Source organism: Mytilinidion resinicola (genome assembly GCF_010093595.1).
Source record: "Mytilinidion resinicola strain CBS 304.34 unplaced genomic scaffold BDZ99scaffold_1, whole genome shotgun sequence".
Lineage (NCBI taxonomy): Eukaryota > Fungi > Ascomycota > Dothideomycetes > Mytilinidiales > Mytilinidiaceae > Mytilinidion > Mytilinidion resinicola.
In genome coordinates, this window is record NW_022985437.1 from 61,400 (window position 1) to 85,629 (window position 24,230).

General features: G+C 53.6%; 11 protein-coding genes across 11 annotated transcripts; 6 read left to right on the forward strand and 5 right to left on the reverse strand.

Moving 5' to 3' along the window:
• Nucleotides 1-92: 92 nt before the first annotated feature.
• Nucleotides 93-3,080, forward strand: BDZ99DRAFT_492706 (uncharacterized protein; the record flags this gene model as incomplete). Its single annotated transcript, XM_033723184.1, has 5 exons — nt 93-530; nt 580-848; nt 904-928; nt 987-1,589; nt 1,637-3,080. The coding sequence occupies exons 1-5, from the start codon at nt 106-108 to the stop codon at nt 3,078-3,080; spliced, it is 2,766 nt and encodes a 921-aa protein (XP_033583703.1). The 5' UTR covers nt 93-105.
• A 503-nt stretch (nt 3,081-3,583) lies between these two features.
• On the forward strand, nt 3,584-4,673 carry BDZ99DRAFT_456561 (Hydroxyisourate hydrolase). The gene has a single exon (XM_033718485.1). The coding sequence runs from the start codon at nt 3,926-3,928 to the stop codon at nt 4,316-4,318; it is 393 nt and encodes a 130-aa protein (XP_033583704.1). The 5' UTR covers nt 3,584-3,925; the 3' UTR covers nt 4,319-4,673.
• A 124-nt stretch (nt 4,674-4,797) lies between these two features.
• Nucleotides 4,798-5,559, reverse strand: BDZ99DRAFT_483892 (glutathione S-transferase like protein; the record flags this gene model as incomplete). The annotated part of the gene is made up of 2 exons (XM_033722612.1): nt 4,798-5,335; nt 5,417-5,559. The coding sequence occupies 2 exons, from the start codon at nt 5,557-5,559 to the stop codon at nt 4,798-4,800; spliced, it is 681 nt and encodes a 226-aa protein (XP_033583705.1).
• Nucleotides 5,560-6,020: 461 nt separating this feature from the next.
• BDZ99DRAFT_373410 (MFS general substrate transporter) lies at nt 6,021-7,831 on the reverse strand (the record flags this gene model as incomplete). Its single annotated transcript, XM_033714870.1, has 5 exons — nt 6,021-6,157; nt 6,209-6,329; nt 6,385-7,027; nt 7,092-7,475; nt 7,560-7,831. 5 exons carry the CDS (start codon nt 7,829-7,831, stop codon nt 6,021-6,023), a joined length of 1,557 nt encoding a protein of 518 aa, XP_033583706.1.
• A 1,421-nt stretch (nt 7,832-9,252) lies between these two features.
• BDZ99DRAFT_615 (uncharacterized protein) lies at nt 9,253-10,512 on the forward strand. The gene has a single exon (XM_033728769.1). The coding sequence runs from the start codon at nt 9,458-9,460 to the stop codon at nt 10,025-10,027; it is 570 nt and encodes a 189-aa protein (XP_033583707.1). The 5' UTR covers nt 9,253-9,457; the 3' UTR covers nt 10,028-10,512.
• BDZ99DRAFT_609 (uncharacterized protein) lies at nt 10,234-10,955 on the forward strand. Its single transcript, XM_033728762.1, has 4 exons — nt 10,234-10,483; nt 10,544-10,613; nt 10,673-10,731; nt 10,791-10,955. Exons 1-4 carry the CDS (start codon nt 10,440-10,442, stop codon nt 10,846-10,848), a joined length of 231 nt encoding a protein of 76 aa, XP_033583708.1. The 5' UTR covers nt 10,234-10,439; the 3' UTR covers nt 10,849-10,955.
• A 1,311-nt stretch (nt 10,956-12,266) lies between these two features.
• BDZ99DRAFT_528667 (uncharacterized protein) lies at nt 12,267-14,005 on the forward strand (the record flags this gene model as incomplete). The annotated part of the gene is made up of 1 exon (XM_033726389.1): nt 12,267-14,005. The coding sequence occupies exon 1, from the start codon at nt 12,272-12,274 to the stop codon at nt 14,003-14,005; it is 1,734 nt and encodes a 577-aa protein (XP_033583709.1). The 5' UTR covers nt 12,267-12,271.
• A 1,104-nt stretch (nt 14,006-15,109) lies between these two features.
• BDZ99DRAFT_649 (uncharacterized protein) lies at nt 15,110-15,716 on the reverse strand. Its single transcript, XM_033728794.1, has one exon. The coding sequence runs from the start codon at nt 15,491-15,493 to the stop codon at nt 15,185-15,187; it is 309 nt and encodes a 102-aa protein (XP_033583710.1). The 5' UTR covers nt 15,494-15,716; the 3' UTR covers nt 15,110-15,184.
• Nucleotides 15,717-15,939: 223 nt separating this feature from the next.
• On the reverse strand, nt 15,940-17,821 carry BDZ99DRAFT_469847 (uncharacterized protein; the record flags this gene model as incomplete). Its single annotated transcript, XM_033721592.1, has 4 exons — nt 15,940-16,264; nt 16,333-17,506; nt 17,566-17,607; nt 17,773-17,821. The coding sequence occupies 4 exons, from the start codon at nt 17,819-17,821 to the stop codon at nt 15,940-15,942; spliced, it is 1,590 nt and encodes a 529-aa protein (XP_033583711.1).
• Nucleotides 17,822-19,446: 1,625 nt separating this feature from the next.
• On the reverse strand, nt 19,447-21,963 carry BDZ99DRAFT_430331 (Neutral/alkaline nonlysosomal ceramidase; the record flags this gene model as incomplete). The annotated part of the gene is made up of 2 exons (XM_033717245.1): nt 21,544-21,963; nt 19,447-21,487 (listed from the first exon to the last, which is right to left on the reverse strand). The coding sequence occupies exons 1-2, from the start codon at nt 21,783-21,785 to the stop codon at nt 19,447-19,449; spliced, it is 2,283 nt and encodes a 760-aa protein (XP_033583712.1). The 5' UTR covers nt 21,786-21,963.
• A 95-nt stretch (nt 21,964-22,058) lies between these two features.
• Nucleotides 22,059-23,382, forward strand: BDZ99DRAFT_456566 (uncharacterized protein). The gene is made up of 2 exons (XM_033718486.1): nt 22,059-22,241; nt 22,337-23,382. Exons 1-2 carry the CDS (start codon nt 22,205-22,207, stop codon nt 22,951-22,953), a joined length of 654 nt encoding a protein of 217 aa, XP_033583713.1. The 5' UTR covers nt 22,059-22,204; the 3' UTR covers nt 22,954-23,382.
• The last annotated feature ends 848 nt before the right edge of the window (nt 23,383-24,230 follow it).

The window sequence follows — 24,230 nt, forward strand, 5'->3', positions numbered from 1 at the left end:
TTCTTGGCAGATGAAGCGTGAACCCCGCGAGAATTTTCTTTGGCTCAGCAACTCAAAAGCACCTTGCCCACATGAGCCCCTGGGCTTGATCTCTAAAATCGCAGTATGGAAGCTGTCGCTGCTATCGCCTCGATAGGGCAGCTTACCCAACTCAGCGCCCAAATTCTGGCCGGGGGGTATGGCTACCTTGCGAAGGTCGCGAGAGCCCCGTCCGAAGTGAGCGAACTGTTGACGGAAGCTGCTGCGATAAACGGTTTGCTTGGGCATCTTCAACAACTGTCGGAGTCCTCTTCCGCTCAAGACGATCCTTTGAAGTCTTTATCCAAGGTCGGCGTGTTCAAAGAATGTTATGAGCTTCTGAGCCTTGTCAAACGCGCTCTCGAGGCTTGCGAACAGATCCACGGGAAAGATTTGAAGAACGTCGGACGCAGGCTTCTTTGGCCGTTCAAGGAGCGGGAAACCAAAGATGCACTACAGCGCTTCGCTCGGTTGAGAGGACTTCTTTCTACGGCAATGATGGCGAACTCTGCGTGAGCAACCCGTTTGTGAAACAAGTGCGTGTTGACTAATGTTGACCAGGCAAGCGCTTCGGCGAATTGAAAATATCCAAGAGGCCATAAATAGCCAGGTGAACGATTTGTCGAACCAGGTGGCGAGTCACCTAGATCAAGAAGAACTGCGCAAACTAGACGTCTGGCTAGGTCCGTCATTTCCAGCCAACACGTATAAGAAGCTCGAAAATGTGCTTCTAGTCCGACAGCGTGGCACTGGGTCCTGGCTGTTGAATTCGAAGTTCTTCCGGGGGTGGACAATTTCATCGGGAGGCTTGCTATGGGTGAAAGGATTGCGTATGTCAAGTCGAAAGTCTTGAATCTTGCTCTCGTTATTGACTGTCAATTGCAGCTGGATCTGGAAAGACTGTTCTTTGGTAAGTTCGTACAGCCGTTCGTCCCCTTTCATTATCATTTTCGCTGAACAAATCACAGCTCAACCGTGATTGAGAATCTTCTTGGTACTGCCAAAAGTTCCAAGATAGCAGTACTCTTCTTCTTTGGCGATTATCGAGACGAAAAAAAGTCAGCGACAACCGGTTTCGTACAGTGTCTTACACGTCAGCTTTTGAGACAATCCCCAGAATGCCAGCAGAAGACTCGCATAATCCAGAAGCAAAAGTCCAAGGACTTTGACTGTGGGCCTACCAACGCCGATTGCCTTACGATGATGAAGTCCGGGATCCTGTCTTTGGAGCGCACTTTCATCGTCGTGGATGCGCTCGACGAGGTGTCGGACAAGGAGTCCATATCTAAAATGCTTAAAGATATTTTAGAAATGTCAGTTTCATCATCGGAGAAAGGTGAAAGAACACCTGCTGTAAACGTGTTGGTGGCGAGCCGGGCCGACGCTATTGTCGACCGCATTCTTCGGCCTCTGAGACCGTACATCCTCACACTAGAGGTCGGCAGTCGCCAGGATATTGAACAGTTTGTTGAGGCAGAAATCGAAGTGCGAATTCTTTCCCGCAAGCTGAAACTGCGGAACACGAGTCTTGGGCAAGAAATAAAGGAAAAGATATTAAGCCGAGCCGGGACGTTAGTATTTCCCTCTTCAACGATATGAACCGAACTTATCGTACTAGATTTCTTCAAGCAAGGCTCCAGCTGGATAGTTTGTCAGCGTTGATGACAGACAGAGAAATCAAAGTCGCTATACAAAACCTGCCAGACGGTCTTGAAGCAACCTACGAAAAGATACTAGCGACGTCGATAGATAGGTATCCAGGACGTCTACAAGACATCAAAACTCTTCTTCAATGGCTAGTCGCAAGCGAAGAGCTTATGTCCATATCCTCGCTATCCGAAGTCATTGCTGTGCGACCAGGGGATACGTCCCTAGACGTTGATGCTGTCCCTACAGATCCAAATGACATTCTAGAGCCGATTTGGCAGTTGCTGGTTATCGAACACCTACACGGGGATGCAGAGCCTCGAGTGAGATTCTTGCACTTCTCTATAAGAGAATATCTATGCTCCCAAGCAATACGACAGGGCCGTGCTAAGGACCTCTACATCAACCGGACCGAAGCCCAGGAAAAGCTTGCGGAGACTTGTCTACAGTATATCTCATTCGAAAACATGGGCATTTTGGTTCCCGACATTGCCAATCAGATATTCGAAACTTCGCAAGACATCGATGCAAGACTTCCTCCGCCACAGCCCTTTACACCATCTCTTCTGAGATACGCAGCAGCTTACTGGCATCGACACTTTTGGAAATGTAGCAACCTCATCGACGATCTCGAGTCTTTCATGAAGCGCATCGGACCCCGACTAGCGTGGTTTCTATACCCTGACCAGCATGCTTCTATCTATCAGCTTTGGGAAGCCGTCCTGAAAGCGTATGACTTCAAGATCAAATACTACAAGAGCACTACCTCACCACTCTACTTTGCCATTCGCTTCGGCCTAGATGATATCGTTGACGTCCTTCTTCCCAAATTTCCGAACATCAATTGCCACTTCTCAGATAAATACACGCCGCTCGTATGCGCTGTACGCTACAACCACATCAGCCTTGTTCGTAAGCTTATCGATCCGCGAGTTGGAGCGGACGTAGACTTTCCGACCAAAGCCAGGGGGCTTACCGCACTTCATATGGCGGCGGAGCTCGCAAATGAGAGTATGGTCGAGGTGCTTCTAAACGCAGGAGCATCGATCCAAGTGCGCTCGAAATCAGGAACGACGCCTTTTTATCGAGCTGCACGTGGTGGCTCAACGGAGATCTTGCAACGGCTCTACGGACTGGGAAGCGAAGTAGATGCAAAAACCTGGGATAATTGGACGCCCTTGATGGAAGCCGTGGAGCATGGGCATGAAAAAGCAGTCGAGTTGCTGCTTAGGTGGGGTGCGGATCCGCGGAATGAAAGTCTTTATGGGTCTACCCCGCTGAGTCTCTGTGACGAATTTAGCGAGCTTGGTGATGGGCGTGATGGTTTTCGAGTAATGCTGACTCGGGCACTGGAAGCGTCGGAGGAAAGGCCTGTAGGCGCCATCCCAGACCAGGACGAAGAGGAAATCCCGTGATGAGCTGATCAAGTCCCAAACAAGGCTGTAAGAAAGGAGAAAACAAGGGCGCTACAGCTATCGGGGTACGAAATGTCGAAGAGATACAACCAATCTATCATGACTGCTTTATACTGATGTCAATAGGACAGCGTAAACTCTTACGGTTGAGAGAAACTACATAGAAGATTAAATACTACAGGATTCATGAGAGGATCTGCGGGGAGCTGAGAAGGAGGTAGAACATGTAGTTTACTCCATTTTCGATAGTAAGATGGAGTTGTATCTTGCATATTATGGAGTCGTATGGTTCAGAAGATGAATAATCTCAATAGGTAGTCCACTGGGACACACGTGACTTCCTAGGAGAGAGGATGACGCAACTTTGATAACTAGCTCATCTTTCTTCTCGATACAGAGAACAAAACAGATCATCGATAAGGCCGCAGAACTTGCAATTTTAATGGGATAGTCTTGGCTGATATTTTCCCGTTTACGGACATCTGCGAGAAAACGCCCTTCGGCGCGTTCCGACGCTGAGATCGACGAGACCTCCGCATCGTACATAAAAACAATATCCCCTCCAAGATAGCTAACCAGCTTCCCCTACTGACGGACTCATCTCTCAGCTACTTCAATCGAAGGTGCAGCGATCGATATTCAGACAAACTAAACTCGTTGGAACAAAAGAAGAAGCAGTCTTCTTTCCCACCTCCCCCACCACCCTACTAGACAAGATCCAACCTCCACCCATTGCTCGCCGTATGCCGGCCCCCTCATCCTCTACGCAAGCAATCCAGCGCCTATCAACCCTCTCCTCCCATCTCGAGCCGTCTCCCGCTTCCGCGACCTCAAACCTTCCCACAATGTCCACCGCCGCTCGCCCCCCCATAACCTGCCACGTCCTCGACACCACCATCGGCCGCCCCGGCGCCAACATCCCCGTAACACTCACGCTCGTATCCCCACCTGCAGCAGCAATTGCCTCCTTCGCCTCCGTCACGAACTCCGACGGGCGTGTCACAGCGTGGAAACCCTTATCAGACAGCCAAACCCCCGATCTCGCAACTCTCTTCCGGGAGCCGGCCGAGCAGGCGTGGGCACTGAAGTTCGATACTTTGCAGTACTTCAAGGAAAAGGGGGTGGACGCGTTCTTCCCGGAGGTGGAGATAAAGTTTGTGGTGCGGAGCAAGGATGAGCATTATCATGTGCCTGTGCTTTTGGGGCCGTTTGGGTATACGACGTATCGGGGGAGTTGAGCGGGGGATGGTACTGATAGGGGCACTGGACTGTATGAGTGGATTGGGGTTGGGCGTTTAGGGCCGCGTTTAGATCGGTAGGCAGGGGACAAGACGGAAAGGATGAATATTAAGAGCGAGGTCACGATATCTGATCGCGTCACGGGCGTACGCATATGTGAGAATAGTGCTGATGTGCACGATGCGGAGGCTCTCTGAGTTCTACCAAAACCATGTTCTCATAGCTATTAATTATAAGACTTTCGTTTCCAGTCGCTTTCTCATCTGTTTCCTTGCTCTTCTCACACTGCCATTCCCAACTCCTCTATCCCAGTAGATTCTGTGCATGAGAAGCATATTAGATGTATTTGAAGAAGTGGTTACATTAAATTTCAGTTCCCGGTATTGATACCGCTCTCTTTCCTTTACGTCAACCACCACCCCCTACCAACCCTTCCCAAACACTTCTCAATACCCAACCCTCCCCTCCTACCCGCCCCCTACCCCCTCCTAATCGCCTCCGGCTTCCCCGCCCCCAACAACGGCTCAAACCCAGGATCCCCCTTCTCCATTGCCCGCCTATACGCCGGCCTCTCCCCGACCCTCTTTAACCACTCGACCACATGCGGCCACGGCGTCAGCTCAAACGGATTAAACTGCCGCAGCCCTGTCAAATGCCACACCGTCATCAGATCCGCCAGCGAGAACTCGTCCCCGCCAAGCCACTTGCTCGCGGCTAGCCGGTCATCCACCATGCGCGCCGCGTTCTCGAAGCGCGCCTTGACGCCCAGCCCGACGGGGTTGGCGGCGTCGACCTGCGCAAACGCGAACATCATGACGCGCCCCGTCGCCGGCCCCAGCGTGCCGTTGGCGAAGTGCCGCCAGAAGATGTAGTCGGCGAAGTTGGGCGCCGTGGGCGCGGGCACGAGGGCGTTGGGGGTAGGCGCATACTTGGCCAGGAGGTAGTCGGTGATGGCGTCGGTTTCGGCGAGGTGGATGGGGCCGTCGTAGACTATGGGGGCGGTGCCGGAGGGGTGGCTGGGGTGGGGTGGGGTTTGTTAGAGTCTTTGAGCATAGAAGGGAACGGCGAGGGGTTTGGGGGTTGAGAAGAGGTCGTACAGGGCTTTGTACTCGGGCGGAGCGAGGAGGGTGTGTTTGTCGCGGGTGTAGAGCTTTAGTTCGTAGGGGATGCCTAGTTCTTCGCAGAGCCAGATGATGCGCTCGGATTGGGAGCGCTGGAGGTGGTGGATGATGATTGTCATGTTGAGGCTTTTGATCGGCTCAGGGTTTAATTGTTTTCTCTGCTAGGGAAAAGCTGGCTTGCTCGAGTATATAAATGTTTTCAGGTACCTCGGCGGTCCGGACTTAAGAGCGGGGGAGGGGTATATGTACGTCACTGATAGCCGGATATTTTGGAGACGCCACAACGCTTGTGCAAGGTGAAGAAAATCATGATAATCTGACTGGTGGTCTGGGTCTTTTGAGAGTGTGTTCGGAGAGAAAAGAAGCCGGGAGAAGAAGTAATTATAGTTTATGCATGGTATATACAGGTAGATACATTGGAGACAGCCATGAATTAAATTTGAAAGAGAAATGATGATCGTGGCTTTTATGCAGACGCTCGCGTGAGATATTGGAGGAAACGGAAATTTCACCGATTGATCTGCGCTCTGTCATACGATGTTTGATAGAGAGAGTGGGACCAATCGTACTCATCACCCCATCACATATCTGTCGGGTACTGACTTCGGGCCCTAATTTGTGGGCCCCATTTGAACAGAACCCATGGGATGGGTAGCATGGCCACGGCGAGGAATCCGAGAAGGCTAGTAGCCCATCCAATGCCTAGGTTATCGTACACTGAGATCTTAGTTAGCAAGAGTAAAGTCATGTGGAAGATACAAAACTTACTCTGAACAGTGAACAGCGGGAAGGCGGCGCCGAGGGTGTATCGAAGGATTCCATTGGCCGCAAGTGCCGATGCTCCGTTCAAAGGACCATACACATCGATCAAATATAGAGCAGTAGCGATCTGTTATATGGTTAGCTTGTCCAAATGAGACGAACGGAAGGTCCATGGTGCTTACGAAGAGATTTAAATTGCCCCATGCAAATGGAATTGCACCAACAACAGGGACGGCCCAATGTACTCCGTTGTCAGCGGTCCATGCAAACCAGAATAGTCCAACTGGAAGACCGATACTGCCCATCATGGCAACGTAGAGGCGATGCTCTGGAGCCGCGTGTTTGCGACCTTCCGCTATGGCCTGCCTATATTTCTTTTGGTATACCGTCCTGTCGACTACAACGGCTGAAAAGCTACTGATGACAACTCCAAGCCCAATACCGAGGAACGTAAGGCCGGTTTGAGACACTGTGAAATTGTATGGTGGGGCTTCGAAGACGACCGGGAAGGCGGCGAAGAAGGCGAACAGGACGGAGAAGGCAAACGCCGTATACAGAGAGAGGAATAGGACTATTGGCTCGGTCACAAGCATATGGACTGGTCTTATCAGGGTAACTGCAAAGAGAAACTTGATGGCTGCAACTCCGGTTAGTCCTTTCGGCCCCTCGAGTCCACGGTTTGCGGCGCGACGTTTGAGAAGAATCTTTTTGTAGGTTTCACTCATGAAGAGCCCGGGAATCCATGCTGCGAGGGAGATGAAGAGGATGCACCACTGCGTCCAGCGCCATCCTTTGTATTGTGCGGCGAATCCACCGATAAACGGACTGTGTAAGATGGTCAGCTTGCTTTCAAGAATGTCGCTGAATAGTTCGCCAAAGTTGTACGTACCCAAGAGCAGGGCCTGCGAAGGGTGCCATCAAGAAGAACGAAGTTGCTATAGCCCTCTGGCGTGGTGGCCAGATGTCAGCATTAGTTCCGGCACCGACTGCAAGGACAGGACTGCCGAAGAATCCTGCGAAGAACCGGCACACCAACAGCGCAGCAAACGAGTTTGAGAAGCCTGCGCCGAGAGTGAAAAGCATGGAAACCGGGAGGGTAGTTCTGTAGACGATGCTCCGTCCAAGGCTCTCGCTGACTGGCGCTGCCAATACCGGACCAAACCCCAAGCCAATAACGTAGACTGAGAGACCGACTAAAGCTGCAGTTTCAGAAACGTTGAATTTTTCCATAATCTCCCCTACTGCTGGGGCGTACATGGCGGATCCGATGGTGCTAAAGAAAGTCAGCAATGAGCTTCGCAGATGCTGACAGTTTCAAGCGGTCGGAAGGATTGAGATAGAGCGGATGAATACTGACACTGCGAATCCATAAAGACCGGGAATTGCCGTATGGTAGGACTTCTTCAATAGAGACCAGTTTTGGGGATTCTCAGGATCTGAAGGCCCATCCCAGTCTTGGACGGTGACGACTTTGGTGGCTGGTGGGAGTTCATTTTGAGGTTTCTCCTGTGTTATTGGCCTGAAAGTTGATATGGCTTCCTCTTCATCCCTAGGCTGGATGTCCGATTCCTCATATGCCCGATGCGTCCCTGCCTCTAGGTCTTTGTCGTCCTTCTCCAGGTCGAGCATGCTTTTCGAGGAATACTCCGATTGGTGACGCCCTTCTTCTATCTCCTTTGCCTCCATGAGATTATAGTTTGGTGGTGAGCGTTGAGTTTCGAAGCCTAGCAGAGATTCTGATTTATTTGGAAGAAATTAAGGAAGTAGGGTGGCACGTAGAGGGGTGAAGCTGAAAGTCGAGAGTAATGGATGAATGGATGATTTTCCGAATGGTTGACTGTTGTAGTTATATGTGGAGAGGAGGCATGTTCATCTTGTAAGCCAGTTCGCCATCAGGCTGAGCCGTGACGCATCTGCAGGCGAGTTAACGCCATCTACTCATGAGCTACTCGAAAGTCCCGAGCACTCGCTCCCCGCAGGCCCGAGGTTTCATGTCATTGAGTGAAGGGCGTGTAGATTTGCATTAGTGGCCATATACTGGAGCAGGATTGGTTGAATCTTGCTCCTCGGCTCTTTTGTGCGATAAAGTAATCAGGGAGACTAGTTAGGAGTGCGACTAATCAGAAATGTTAGGGAACACGACCGTGGATTTCGCAAACGAATCCAAGAAAAGACCCGAGAGGGGATTTGCATAAGCATGTTGAAGCACTGCTGTCATGATTCCCTGGGCTAAGACCATAAGAAAACTTGTGGAGTGTGGTTGAGGACTGCTCGTGTGAGATGAAGATATGCTGCTACCGGAGCATCGACAAAGGGATTACTTAACAGGCGAGGCGAGGCCGAGCATTCTCCGAGCCTTGAAAACCTATTTATGTGATTATAGAGCGCTACGCACGTAGAAGCTGCGCGATTGTGGGAGTTTCTCGAGGTGGAGGTACTAATCAAAGGTATGCTTGCCTTATCTCAGGAACCTCAGAACCCTCGAAGAGAAATCCCCTCACGTGCGCGAGGAGATTCCTCTCCGAGGGTCTGAGGGAAAATTGCGCCTTTTGCATCTTCATTCCGGCAGCACTGATTTGCCGTCCGACCTGCTCCAAAAATCAGCTTCACGCTGTATATCGCCCTCTAATAGACTAGGTAGGAAATTAAGACTATATAGGCATGATATTTTGAAGCCTTAGCTTTCTACTGCATCAACAACCTAGACCATAGCTGCTGAATTGGCCCCAGTATCGTCCACTGATGCTGCCAAATAATGGCCATTCTGACCTGCTCCAACCAAACACGCGCCCGTTTGTCCTCAGACGCTCTACAGAGGAATTTTGGGGGTCGCAGGGGGGGTGGGGGTGGTAGATGCTAAGTTATGCAACCGCCACAAAATTCTCTGTCGAGCGTCTAAGGTTCCTTAGATAATGCTTGCCTCTGGCTTCCGCACGTGATCAGCTACTCTTTGGGCACTACGCAGCTTAACGAGGGGGACTTCTGTGGTTAAACCGCCCAGTACAAGCGCCGCGCAACTCGCTGCGTCTTCCATATTCCACCAAGACCTGCCTGAATGAGTATCTATTCAAGCTGCAGCCACGGGTTGAATGCGTCCCTACTCTATGCAAGAATCTCTGCTTCCAGAGCCACGATCATGAATACCATCATGCTTTCAAGCCGCCACTGGGATCCGCAATAAATTTAGGCTGACACGATCCCCTGCTAACACATTCGTTGGGTACTAAACAACACTCTTGCATTCACTCTTCATCTATGTCTCCTCGCGTTGCTTTCATATCAGGACCCCTCGATGCCTCCGACGAGTACTTCGCGGCACATTATGCCTCACGTATCCTCGCTGCAGCCGCCGCAGGCGACTCGTTCGTGATCGGCCCTGTTCGCGGCGTCGACACGCTCGCCCTCCAGTTCCTCCTCGACCCTCTCTACGATGTGCACCCTTCTCGTATCACGATATTCATGGCTGAGTTCGAGCAGGCACGCACGAGTTGGCGGCAAGAGTATGAAGAGAAGGGCGTGAAGGTCTGGAAAGAGGGTATAACTACGCGGGAGCGGGACGCTGCCATGACACGGGAGAGCGACTATGATATCCTAAGATACAGAACGGAGGAAGAGGCAAAGCAGCTATATGGCGCTGCCTGGTGGCCTAGAGTCAGCAATACTGAGATGAACGAGAGGAGGAGAAGGGAGCAGAAGGGCGAGGAGGTCGCTACGGGATATATGGGCCCTTCGCAGAAGACACTGAATGGAGGGGATAACAAACGCTCTCCGAATACAGGACTTCGAAAGAAGCTTCGAGGTTTATTTGGGGATGAAGCTTCGTAGGCGTTCGACCTCATGCTAGAGCGGCCGCTGACAAGGCGAGATTGCTGTCTGATGATATTGAGGGGACAAACATATGTTTGAAGCAGCAGATCTCATTGATGAAGAACTCTGAGCGTAGCATTTCTTCCTTGTACCCTACAATGAAGTTTGTATACTCTCATGTTCTATTCTTGTCTCAGAATGCTCCGCGGCGATCATCCGCAATATCCGAGCGCCTTGCAGACGGCGTTTTTGGCGCGCGACGATGAACGACGTCACGCCTTCGCAACAAAACTTTTGCATTTTCTACAATCGAACAACTCCACCTCAATTGGTCTTTCATCAAGCTGCTCTGTAGCTGCAGATACGTAGCCTCTTCAATTGACCCAACACAATCTCCCTCAACCTTCTCAGTCAACCCGGTATCAGAGAAATGGACTGCATTCCACTTCCCATAGTTTGCTTCCAGTGCGGAACGTACGGCTTCCCTAAGTTCTCCATATCTTCGCGATTCGTGATCACTGACCGAAACTGAAGTGACCAAAACCCGTGTCACTGCAAAGTCGTCGGACCAACCCTTGGATTCGCAGTGACAGTCGTGATGGCGGTAAGTCTCATTTCCGTAGATCTGCACGAACGTACATCATACCTGACTGACACGTATAGGTTGTCTGCTGGCCAGCCTCTCTATTTTGCGGCTGTTGCGCAACCGAAACTGGAAAACAGTACGACCACTCTTCATCTCCTCGTGACGTAGCATCGGAGTTTCCTGACACATGTATAGCGTCCTTGCGGCTCCGGCGGACACAGGGAACGCGGTCAGCAATGCGATACCGTTTTGATGCATGACTTAAGGGCAGGTTTATAGAGGCACATAGATGATGACGAGGACATCCCATTCTGAGGACGGGTAAGTGAGTTAGGGTACAGTACTATGACATTAGTTTGGGCACTCGTTGCATTTGCTTGGGGTATCCCGAACGACGTTTGAAATTCGAAATTCGATGTGAAACTCTACGCAGGGGAGATAGCGCTACCGTTTGCTTGACCGAAGACATGCTAGCTAGGGCACTCCTTACAGTGGTGTTGAGCGAGCAAGAGTGGAGCACGAGCAGTGAGATGTCCGTGTGCTCATATTACGACCTAGTACTGTACTGGAGGGTTGTGACCCATGTAACAGGATATCCCCTGGGTAATTACCCTACGGTAAAAGATTCAGACTCTCATGAACTATCACTTCTACTTCATTTATGTGGAGGTCGGCCGCCGGAGAAGAGCTCTTTTCTTGATTCCGTGTCAATCCCCATAGTGACAAGTGGTTAACACTAGGAGACTCCGAGCACAGAGGAAACCTTCCATTACAGTAGCTGCAGCTTGACATGTGATGGTGCACAAGGAGCATCAGTTCAGGTTCGTGATGGTAGCCACTACAGTACATCGGGCCACCTCTACATCGGTCGAGCAGGTGAGATGAAAGCTTGCCAGCCATAGTCTTACGACTCTACAACTACAAAGGCCCTAATCAGCCAACACTGCGGTGAGGTTGCTTCATTTTCCACCAACCTTCTTGCAGTCAGGACGAACCACTGACCTCCGTCACCTCCGCTCCCGCCTCTCTTCTTATCTTCGAACAGCAAGCGGCGGGTGAGCCACTCGTGACTTCACCTCTTTCGTCTGATCTGAGTTCAGAGATTGATCCGTCTCTTTTTCGGCAGTGCTTGTCGTTTCCACGATGACCTACACCTTTTCCTCGACATGCTCCAGTCCACCGCACCGCATCAACACGCGCCGTCAGATCCGCGTACACTCGTCTACCAGCGTCTGACGTCCTTCGACACATCTCCAAAAATCCCGCGCGAAGCGTTTTCCACCGCCTGTCACCTCGCTGGGGCCCTCCTCAGGGCGCCATCTAAGGTTGTGAATCCGCACCGACAGTCAACACGACGCGAAGCTTCTACCACCAACTGCCGACGACTACGTCAACAGTTCGGCGTACACCCGTCTGCCGGCGTCTGAAGGACCTCGACACGCCTCCAGAAATCCTGCACTGAGCGTTTTCCACGGCCCGTCACCTCGCTAAGGGCCTTCTAACGGCGCCATCTAAGGTTACGAATCCGCGCCGACTTTCTCCACGCGAGACTTCTGCCTTCAACTTCACAACAATCGAGCGAGTCCCTCCACCAACAAACACACTCACTACAGCCCTCCCAAGGGTTCCCCAACCACTTCACCAAACACGCAGCAACCCCCGCGCGCAGACCCGATATGGCCTGGCCTGGCTGGTGGAAGCCCGATTGGGACGCCGAAGAGATGGGGACGTGGGAAGAGGGCCTAGATGAGATCGAGAACTTCGACTGGAGCACCGAGATCGACAACATCCAGTGGGAGATAGACAAGGGCACTGAAGGCCTTCGCAAGGAGGACACGGCAACGCTGCAGTCTGGCATCCCTCCACAGGCTGAAGGACCGGACGCTTCGAATGAGGCCGCGTCCCCTATGCTCGTCGACGAGCCTCCGGATCTGGCCTCATTGCGCATCACGGCTGCGCACCCAGTGATCGCTGTCAGGCCCCCCAGCGCTGAGCCAACTCGGCAGGACGACGATGTCATGAGCGACATCGTGCAGACCGAAACCGTCCAAGAAGAGAAGGGCGTGGAGGACCCCGGCACCGCAACCCTACCGTCAAACGCGCGCCCAAAGTATGACAAAATGACCGTCGCGGAGCTGAGAAAGGTTGCCAAAGAGCGCGGTATCGTGACCACCACGAGGGTGCTCAAGGCGACTGTGATCGATATGTTGGTCAAAGGGGACGCTGAGGGGGACGACGAGGCCTCAGAGACTGCCACCCCGAGTGGATCGCGTTACGCTTCTGTCCCTTCTACGCCTAAATCGGCCAGTAAGCTCAAGAGGGCCGCGCCGCGTACGCCAAAGAACCGAAGTAGCAACAAGAAGAACGACAGGGATTACCGCCCGGAAGGCTCGGCGTCTGATGCTTCGGACGGCAAGCCCAAGAAGAAGAAGAGAAAGACCGGGAGCGTGAAGAAGACCACGCCTAGGTCAAATAGTGCGAAGAAGGCTGCGAAGGGTGAAGGGATTGCGCAGTACGACGGCGCTGGAGACCTGACTGCAGAGACTGAGGCTTTGCCAATGGTGATAGCCGTCCAGGGGACTCCTGACACGGTCGAGAGCGAGCAGGACTACGACTCTGATTCTGATTCTGGTTCCGGTCCCAATCCCGCCCACGGCTCCGACGTCCCCATGACCAGCGTCGAGAGTCCCCTAGACGAAGCACCCACGAACGCCGACCTCCCAATCACCACCATCGAAAACCCCACGGACCACAACCCCATCCACCAAGCCCCCACAGCCTCCGCTCCCCGATCTCTCCAGCCCAAGCAGGAATCCCCCACCCCCTCCTTCACGCCAGCCCCCTCCGCCGCACTCGCTGCCACCACCCCGGGCCCCAACCTCCACCTCTTCGACTGGTTCCACCGCACCGACTCCGCCGCTCCGCGCGCCAGCAGCAGCAGCAGCAGCAGCGCTCCACCCCCCGCCGCCCCTGCTGAAGCGCCCCCGGACCCCGCCTCCCCAACCGCCTCCTCCGACTCCGACGAGCCCCTCGACCTGGTCGACGCCGGCGCACGCCCCTCGACGCCGGCTCTCGATACCGGGCGACTGGCTGCGACAGGCGCACGCAGCGCCGCCGGGCCGGTTCTCAGCGCGGGGCCCCACCGCGCCGCCGCGGGCTCCAAAGGGGTGGAAAAGGAGGAGGAGGAGGAGGAGGAGGAGGTGGTGGTGGTGGTGGAGGCGCCTACGCCGCCCAAGAAGAAGAAGAACAAGAAGAAGAACAAGGGCCGGGAGCCCACGCGGCGCAGCGGGCGCTTGTCGGGCACGCCGGCTGCGGAGGCTGCGGAGGCTTTGGGGGGTAGTAAGGCGAGTAGTAGTGACGTGCAGGGGCTGCGGAGGAGGAGTGGGAGGGTTGGTTCGAGCGGGGTTTAGCGGGGAGGCTTTGGGGAGTTGAAGGGGCAAAAGGAGCACGCGTAGGCTAGGTTTTGTGGAGGCTTGGGATAGCTGGGGATTGGGGATTGGGGCGGGTGGAGGGGGTTGGTTTGGCGGGTTGGTGGAGGCTTTGTACCGCCCCTGGCCTGGTTGGCGAGGTCATGGCAAGTTCGTAGGAGAACTGATTCTGATGAGGTTCGAAAACTTTGTGGTTCACGTGCTGGTTTGTGAGGTGTGGAGGTAGGTGTGAGTTGGATTTTTGAGGCTGGTTTTGAGGCGCGAGATGTGGATGGGGGAGATGTGGAGGCTTCAGATTATATAGGATGATGTGTGTAGACGTGTCTTGCCACCGTCTGGAGCGCTTCAATGAGATCCCCCAGGATCGGAAATGGTGGGTGGTGGCACTTCAGGTCTGTTGTACAGCTGTCTACCGCCGTCTGCAGTTGCTTCAACGTGATATCAGAAATCCGAAATTAGCGGGTGGGCAACTCACTGTAGCGCTTCAACATGTTTTCAGAAACCTGAAAACAATAGGTTACGCTTTCCGACGCGTATATACTCGTTTACGAATGTCTGAAGTGCCTCAGTATGCTTTTTCAGAAATCTGGAACACTACGTCACGTTGTTATGTGTGTACAACTCTCTTGCCACTGTCTGTGGTGCTTCAACATGTTTTCGAAATTTAGAACAGTAGATCCCACTTGCGCTCTGTACCCTCTCCCACCACCGCTTATAGAACCTCAGCGTGTTTACAGTCTGCGTACACCCGTCTGCCGCCGTCTGAGGTGCTTCAACAACTTTTCAGTAACCGAAGGAAAAAAGGCCATGGCGAGATTCACTCAAACTGCAAATCTCAAACTTGATAAAATCAATTCACATTGCATTGCCTATGCGCACAACTCGGCTCCTCCCAATCCCGTAACCCACAATCAAATCATAATCATTCTTAATCAACCCCACCCCACAAAGCAAACTAACTCCCCATGCCCGCTCGTGATGCAAGTCTACGACTTTCACCCCCACCCTTAGCGTATACCGTGGGGCCAGATCGAAAAGAAAGCGAAGAAGTACAGCAATCAGGAGGAGTAGTGTGCGATACAAAGGTTGTGCAGAAAAAAAAGGGGACACGATCCCAGACGCCAGCCGCCCCAGACCCATTTCTCCCCTGGGTGTTTGCCCCTACCTAGTTGACAACCCCCATGTTCCCTCTCGCGTGATGTACCAATCTGCGAGCCGGGGAAACGAGGAAACAAGAAGAAATCTGAGAACCCAGGTGTACGTGAGGTAGTAGAACGCCGCCCTAAAGAGAAGATATAGACAGCGGGCCAACTGTCCCAGATAAAAGAAGCCACCGAAACCAAAAAAGCAGAAAACGCAAAAAAGGGAGTTCATATTTGTTCTACAACAGGTTACGTAAGGAAACGGAATGGTGATCCTGTCGGATTTAAGGGGAAGATTCAGACTGAGCTGATGTCTGTTGTTGTACATGTTGACGAGGTAGCCCCTCGATTGATTCCGGAACTCCAGTTGTGCCCTGACTTAGAACTCTGAATTTTGCATCGTGGGTAGGAGATATGAGATTGGTGGGTTGGCCTCATGTAGCATCATGGCTTGTCGGAGATCATGATGTGTATCCTGCCGATGAAGATTTGAGGATGTGGGTGAGGGGACTTCTCCGACAGTCTGACGTCCTCTGAAGACCATTTGAATAGGCGATTGGTTGTAGATTGAATTTTCGTTTTGATCTGGCGATAGAGATGAGATGTGCGACGGCGGGCGCATGTACATCGGCGGCTCCAGTAATGAATCGTGCCGCTCAACACTAACCACACGCTGGTTAATATCACGTGCTACCGGAAAATGATAATAAGGATGATTAACTGCGACGGTGTGAGCCTCCTCTGGCCATCCCTCTGCTCAGATTAGTCCGCCACTCACCTCCGGTTCATCTGACCTTGCTGCAAGGCCATACCCATAGGCACACCGTTGGGTTGCATGCCGGCCATGCCGTACGGGTTTTGATGGTGGCCCATGTCGTTTGCCAGGAAAGTGCTGATTGGCATTTGATTCAAGCCTTGGGCTTGTCCGACGGAGCAGTCTTTGTGCGCCAGTAGAAGTGTCTTCAGGTTGACAATCTCTTCACGGAGCTGAGTAACTTGGGCTGATAGCGCGTCATTCTCAGTACCGTAGACTTCGACCTTATTCTGCAAGTTCGCGAGCCATTGCTTTTTGCGTTGACGACATTTCAGCGCCGCAACTCTGTAGATGCATTAGTATTAGACAGGTCTGAACTGGCAGCTGGTGAAGAATGGAGGAAAGTAACATACCTATTCCTCTCTAAGAAATTCTTTCGCTTTTCCTCGTCGGTCATCTTTTTGCCATGCTCATTGAGCTCTTCCTTCATGTTGTCCATGTCCAAGTCGGAATCTTCGTCCGCTGTGTGAGACTGAACACTGCCGCTGCCACCCTTCTGCTTTTTGTTGCCACCTTTTGGACCGTCGTCGGCCTTTCTTCGGGAAGCCGCTGTTGCTTTGGCGTTAGCTCCCTTCTTCTGTCGCGATCGTGTTGACGGCTTCGTCTGTTCACTGTGACCGCTCTCGGAGTAGTCGCCAGTGTCAGCAGACCCTGTTATGCTGTTGACAGATCCCTTCGGGTTATGGTGATGGGGTTGCTGCTGGTCCTGTGGCATCTGGACGGGCATGTGGCCCATATTATTATTCATGTGAGCTGGCTGGTTGGGAACAGCGAATTGTCCGTTGGTTCGATTGCCGTTGGGTTGGTTAGCCTGCGTAGCCTGGGCGAATGATAATAGGTCGTTAGCGGCGCCAGTTACGTCGTGCTGTCCGAATATGTCCTGCTGACTGCGCTGTTGCTGTGGGTGCTGAGGATGTTGATAACTATGCTGAGCAGGATCCGGCTGCGAGGTTGGGTTGCTAGTAGAGGGAAACTTGGTCTGAGCAGCTGCTCTCAATGCCGACTGCTGGAAATCAGCAGTGCTGGGAGTGACACCACCGCTTTGTAGATTGAATATGGCTTGTGAGTTTGGACTCGGCGCAGGGAACATAGAACCACCTCCTCCGGGCGTGAGACCAGTGCGCAGCGACGACTCGTTGGGTGTCGGGAAGCCTCTGAAGCTCTGGTTGAAGTAATCGCTATCGCCTGTCGGCCCTTGAAGCATAGCAGGGCTCAGCGGGCCAGCTCGTAACGATTGCCAGCCAGGCGTGATGCCTGGCAAAGGCGATGGAGACGTAATATTTGCGACGGGAGGCAGGATCGGCCGACCGCCGGGTGTTTCTGCTGACGGGTTCCCGAAGGACTGCTCGAACACGTTCGGCTCGAGACTGAACGGGTTGTGCACGGTATTGAAGTAGTCGGGCGTGTCGGACGGGCCGCCGTTCTGGCCGCCGTTCTGAGAGGGGCGTGGTGGAGGCGCAAGCGGCGCATTCGAAGCCGTCGGTGGAGCAAGCTTCGAGTCGGGCTGTGAGGCAATGGCAGGGGCGTCTGTTGTCGTGAGCTGATGAGGCCCATGGCAAGAGGTGAAGAAGCGCAATGCAACGTACCTGAGGGAGGCGTGGTCTGTTTCTCGATCTTCGCGACGTCTGCTGCAGATGGCATTGTCAGCGTCGTCGTCACTCAGGGCACAGTTCACGCAGCAACGCCCCGGTTGGGCGGCAGGCAAAACAAGCAATGGGATGCAGATGAGTGCGCAGAGTCAGGGAGGCGGCGATTGGCTCGTCGAACAGTGAAGCAGAGGAGTGTGGGCTCACCAGGCGCAGTCTTGGAGTCAGTCCGTTCAGGCGACGACTTGACAGCCATGTTGAAAGAGGAGGTATCCCGGGTATCGTATGAATGGCTCGAGTTGGTCGAGGTGACGTAGTGTGGAAGGTCGCCGTTCTTTAAAACAACGACGCACGCTCGGCTGTGGGCGCTGCGTGCCAGCAGCCAGCAACACCAGCGGGCTCCGAACGACTCGGTGCGAAGGGGCCGGCACGCTCGTGCAGCCAATCGAGCTCTATTTCTACATAGACCCATGCACGTTAGCAAAGTGCTCCAACAGCGTCCTGCACCGCTGCGACAGCCACGGACGGGCGTCGAGGGCTGTTCTGGGGGCGGCGCCCTTGCGACGAGGGAGAACGGCGGACCTACCGGCGGACCTACCAGCGTGCCAACAGCACAGCGACCACTGCGGTGCGGTGGGCGTTTGCAGCTGTCTGCAACAGTACCTTTGTAACACACGGCGCCAGACCCAGGCACGCTCGCAGCGGTCCGGGGCTGTCTTGTTGTGGTCTGCCTGTGTCGTCACGGCCAAGATGACGTCGTGGTTCCCCTTAACGCGGCCGCAGAGGCTTTGCTGCAACACGTCGCTTTGTTCCGCGGTGCTGGGCGTCTGCTCGATGCGCAGCGAGTGGGAGAGGCTGCTGCGAGGGCGAGTATTTTCGAGTGCCGGGGGCGCGCGGTGCGGGGAGGCGATCTGCTCGGTGGCTTCGTGCTGCGTGTGTTATGACGTTGGAGAACCTGGGAGAGGAAAAGTCGGGGCGAGGCGATGTCATCATACACCCAGCAGCCACGGCACACGGCTTAAAAATCAGCCTGCGCCGAGCTAGGCTGGTGCGCTCACGTGCCGCCCCTGCTAGCCCCATTCTGCGAGCTCCTCCGTAGCGCCGGCGGCCTCCTGCACTCTCCATTCACACCGCCTGCCGCCTGTCTACGCGCAGAGGCACTTCTCATTCGATCTCTGGCTCCCACTTGTCACGGGCATCGGACGGAGAGTCGAGCATCTGAGCTGCTGCGTGTGGCGCTGCACGATGCCGCTTCCCGCGTCTACCTCACAACCTTTTTCTGGACCGTCCGCGTCTTCATGTACGATGAAAGTCGGAGGCACTCCGATCGCGTGCTCGGCCGTTAAACGCCGACGTGGCCACTTCAATCGTGTCATCCCTCGCCATCGGTCGCCGGCCAATATTGTCGTACATTCACTAATTTCCTTGTGCCGCTCGTGAAAGGGGTGCATTAGTTCCACAACCCCTTTTCTTGACCTCCTGTGTAGAATCCAATATTAATCTATTTAGAGAGATTCGCGAAAGAATACTCCTGAATGGGCACTTTGTAGTTACGTGGTTACCTTGATTAGTACAAAGGTATCTACCGTGATTTCACGGGAGATTCAGTCACGTGACCAGACTTTAATAGCGGCTTCATTTTTGATTGGTCAGATATGATCACGTGACTGAACCTCCCGTGAAATCACGGTGGTACGACCATCCCCACGCGATTGCATCGGTATTAGTTAGGAGTTCAACCGTCACGTGCCAAGCCAAATGCCTTTCCAGATCGAGATATCATAGTTCATTCAATCTCATCCTATACAACTTCATGATCGTAATTATCTAAATCCTTACTCCAAGGCTACGCGAACTTGATTTCCATCGTCTTCAATCAACTCACGCCAGCGTGAACACGGTGCTACTGCCCTCAAACTCACTGATCGTCCCCGTGAAGGCCGCCTTCGAGTCGCCGAAATACTTAATCCTATACGTCCCAGCCTCCGCCGTCAGGCTCGTATCCCAAGTCACAGTCACCTCGCTGTATCCCAGCACACTGTTCGTCCTCTTCCACTCAAACGCCAGCTCCCAGTCTTCGTCGTTCTTAATCTGCGTCCAGCTCCCGTCGTCGCCTTCTCTCTCCACCGCCGCGTACGTTGCCTCGAGCTTGAGGTTGTTGCGCGGGTTGGAGGCTTGAAACGTGACCTTGACAAGAGAGCCGAGCGCATAACTCGACGAGGCGTCTGTCAACACCTCGCCAAAGCTCTTGCCGAACGGCTTACCGTCGAAGACAACGCCCGTGATGAAGCTGAGGCTTTTGTTGACGTTGTTGGGCGGCAAAGGACCGAGTGGTGACGATCCGGTTGAGGAGTCCGAGAGGTAGGTTAGGTAGGTCAATGTAGCGTTAATATAGGCGTTTAGTGTGTTCGGGCCGTAGAGAGTGGAAGCGCCTTCGTATCGCTGGATTCCGTACTCTTCTTCGGTCGCGATGTAATGCGTGTAGCTGTTTGCTGGGCCACCGAGTACGACGATGGGAGAAGTAGAAGAGGACGAGACTAGGGATGACGAAACGGCCGCGTCGTAGACAGCCTCACGCCAGCGGCGACCAGACATTGTAGTGGCTTCGCCAGGCGAAACGATCACGATAAATTGGCCTACGCGTAAGACTTGGATGTCGACAATGTTCGGCGTCCAGTCGTAGGGAGTGTGGGCTTCTCCCACGTTCAGGAGGATGGGTTTGGGGTATTGGCACTTGATTTGCTCGGGACCTGGCTCGGCAATCAAGCCGCCAACGGCATTCCACAATGGATTGTCGGGCGCTCCGGAGTCGTTTTGCTTGAAGTCAAATGCTCCTGGGCCGTCCGACGTGCCAGCAGCGAAAGAATTACCCATCGCTGCCGGGCAGGTGGAAGCAATGGTGCCATTGGGGAGCGTGAAGGTAAAGTCGGAGAAGTCGACAAAGGTATGGAACGAGCGGACAGCACTTCCTGAGATTGGAATGCCGTCATCAGCCATTGAGTTGTAGATGCTGAGTGCTCCGTCCGCCTGCCGTTTGCCAATTTCATAGCAGCTCTTGACCCCTCCGTCGTTTAGGCCGAAGTATGGCCCACGACCATGGCAATCTTGACTCTTACCACCGCACGTACTGTCTTCGAGTTTGCATTCCGTATTCGAGCCATCTTCGCACCAAGCTCCTTCGACATTTGGCGTCGTGTCGCCGACGTTGGCTTGTGAGAAGCCCGCAACAAATGCTTCTGCAGCATTCTCATTGCTTTTCATTTCTTGTTCGACCAAATATGCTGCCACACCCTTATTGTCGGCAGCAATAATCGTTTGGTTTCCCAGCAACGATGTCCCGTGAACGGCAAACCAGGTCAGAATGCCGATATCTTTGCCATCGCTGGCTCTCGTGAATTTCAAAAGTGTCATGGTTTTATCAACATTGTCGGTGTATCGGTCCCGCTCCGACTCGGGGTTTGCGAGATAAGCGTAGAGACTGCGGTTGATATTGGCGTTTTTGATGGTCGTGGTGCCTGCACTCACGCTTCCTAGCTCCAAACTCTCATGGGCCCTCTTTATGGACAGTATCGCGCCATCCACGATAGCTTGGTAGCTCTGCTTACTGAACCCTAAGCTGGTGATTTGTGGGAGGAGATAATTGAGCCAAGCTCCAGGTCCGGAATGGCTGTGTGTGCCTGTTACGGCTACATTCTTCTGGCTATACATGGAATACTCAGATCCCAGATCCGCCAATCCCTCCAGTATTCCATATCTCACAGCTGTATCACCAGACTGCGTGTCCAAGACTATGTACACGAAGCGCTGGGAGGGGTCTTTGGGGTCTCCGACGATGAACGCGCGCGAATAGATGCGTTGGCGGAGGCCGGTACCGACTTGAGACGAGTTGGCATAGCCCATCATGTTGAGCTCAACGACGGGCCTACGAACGTAATTAGCACTATTCTTCAAGCTAGACCGCACTCAAGGTCCACTCACCCAGTGATATCCGCCTTGCCAACACCGAGCAGGTATTGCGAGCTTTCCCCCGACTCCGCCGCTACTGTAGCTTCATTCTCACTGAATATATGGGCCTGAGGAACACCATGTCGTCCATGCGACTCCAATTTCCAATGCCAGAAGTCTATTTGCGGAACCCCAAAGCTGCTGCAGAGCTGGAATATTATGAACAAAGCGAAGATAGCAGCGCCGAGGGCGACTGGGACGTGTGAGCGTGCCATTTACGTAGGCGGAGTTCGAGGTCGGGGAAGAGGAGCAACGCGCGTTACATGCTCAGGGCGACGACCCGGGCAATATAGAGGTGGTGGACAGGTCGGAAGGCAGGTGATAGATAGCTATCTGGTTGTAGCTGGCATTGCATGGACAAGGGATGGGATAGTTGCAGCGTGGTGTGGTGGTGGTCCTCGTGAGTGCCAGGTTGCCCAGTGACGTGAATTTCATATACATTAGCGGAACGGCCCCTCAACGCCAATCCTGCCTATCCGCCCATCCTAGTGCTCCCTGGGAAACGCCAAAAGCAGGGTAAAATAAATCCCATGTCGCTGGGCGCTTTCGAGCTGCCACAAATCGACACCCCCTCACATACCCTCACCCACACCTCAATCTCCGCTCCGAGCTATCGTTGCCAATCCCGTCCAAGATGCCACTTATCAGCGAGGCGTACGACTCACTCCCATGTATGTTTAATGTCGCGAGCCTCCAAACATTCCCCAGCTCCGCCCCCAGCCTCCCGGTAGCTGCGCGCACAAGGACAGCTCTAACCCTAGTGCAGACATCGATGCAGCCCCCTCCACACACGCCCTCGACTCTGCGCGCGCCCTGATAGATGCCGATATCAAGGCCGCCGGCGTCGATGCATCTGTCCTCCATCCTGCCCTTCTACCGTCCGCGTCCTATGTCCCGACGTACTCGCCCGCACTCGAGCAGGAGCATGCCCGCCTAGCTGCAGACCCCAAGTCCAAAATCATAGGCGTGGATCTAAGTCGGTACGAAGGCCTTGAGGAGCCCCCGGACGCCGACGATGAGAAGCCCGAGGAGCTGGTTGCGTGGACAGAGACGCTGCGCAAGGCGTATGCGTCGTCGGAGTACCTCAATGCGCGCCTGACTGAGCTGGGGCTGCTGGAGAAGTTCGGCAAGAATATGTGGCTGGTTGGGAACGCCCAGTTGGAGGATATACTCAAGGCCCTGGAGGCGGAGCTGGCGGATACGAAGACCCAGATCGAGGCCACTGAGGAAGCGAGGAGGACGAATCAGGGCGCTGTGAAGGGCGAGGTAGACATATTAGAAGAGTCGTGGAAGAAGGGCGTGGGGAGGGTTCTGGAGACGCAAGTCGCTGCGGAAGCACTGAAGAGAGAGATACTGGAGCGTCGAAGAGCTGGGGCTGTTTGATCTGGGAAGTTGATATTCACAGGCGGCGTTCATCGGTCATAAAAGCGTTGCATACCAAGGCTATGGCCCGGCGAGGCTTCACCTGACGACGATGAGATAGCAGAATACCCAAGAAGTGACGTGTTTTGGTCTCAATTATCATGACAGGCACGTATAAGCCACCCAACGCGGTTATGTGGGTTATGGTGGACTTTCTTGTATCACCGCTTGTGGTACTTGACTGCATTATTAGGAATCCGCACCGACGGGCCACACGTTTGGTCTGTGCATGAATTTTGCACTCTTCAGGTATTTCAAAATACCATAATGCAGCGGGAAAAGTCTCGTAGACTTTATGATCGGGTCATTCCTCAAAGGGACATCAAAAGATCTATCACTTTGGGGCGACTAGTCATACAGTCTTCACAGTCACGAATAACGTTCTCGCTGGGCTTGTGTACATATGCTTAGCACTGCTCAAGGTCCTCCGGTACACACATGAATGTTGCACAGCGACAGCTTTGCTTGTTGATGCTCAAGGGAACCAATCTGATAGGTGCGCGACATTCTCGAACATCTCTCCTCTTTGCTAAACTAATCTAAACGGGCCGATATCACTTAAGCTTTCCACAGGACCTCGCGTTTCCCATCGCCACATGGTCATAGGACATGGGAAATTCCCAATAATACCGCGAAGCTTATGAGATTTTAGCAACACAATTAGGTGACATCGAAGAGGATGGGTCAACCCTTGAATGAAGGATGAGAGAGTTCTCCTCACTGCTGCCAAGAAGCGGGGACGCCAATATAGGTGGATCTAGACCTACCTATGCACGCGGCATCTATGGAACTGGAATCCCGATCGATGGTGGCGCTGGGCGCTGGGAAAGCTTCCAGGGCTTCCAATGAATTCTGGTGCTCCGCGCTGGTTGTCTCCTCCGAATATCTTCGTCTCCATACAACTGACACACAGCTACCAACACAGCCATCTGCTCTTTTTTGGCCTTCTCCCGATGCATGGTCGATCGTGACCCGTTCCTAACCAGGTACGCGATCTTACCCCTCCCGCCCCGCCTGCTTCCATGCTGATGATCCGCGGCTTAGACATGAACGACGAGGCAGGCATACCAACAGTACCCCAACCATTGGCTACCCTCGACCTCTCCTCCCAGAACCGCCATGATAGCCCTGCCCTCGAACTCGATTCGTTGCACTCCTTGCATCTTCTTCCCGTGCTGGAGCTTGACGACCGACCTACTCTTATAATCGATATCGGGACTGCCGGAAACGACCCCTCG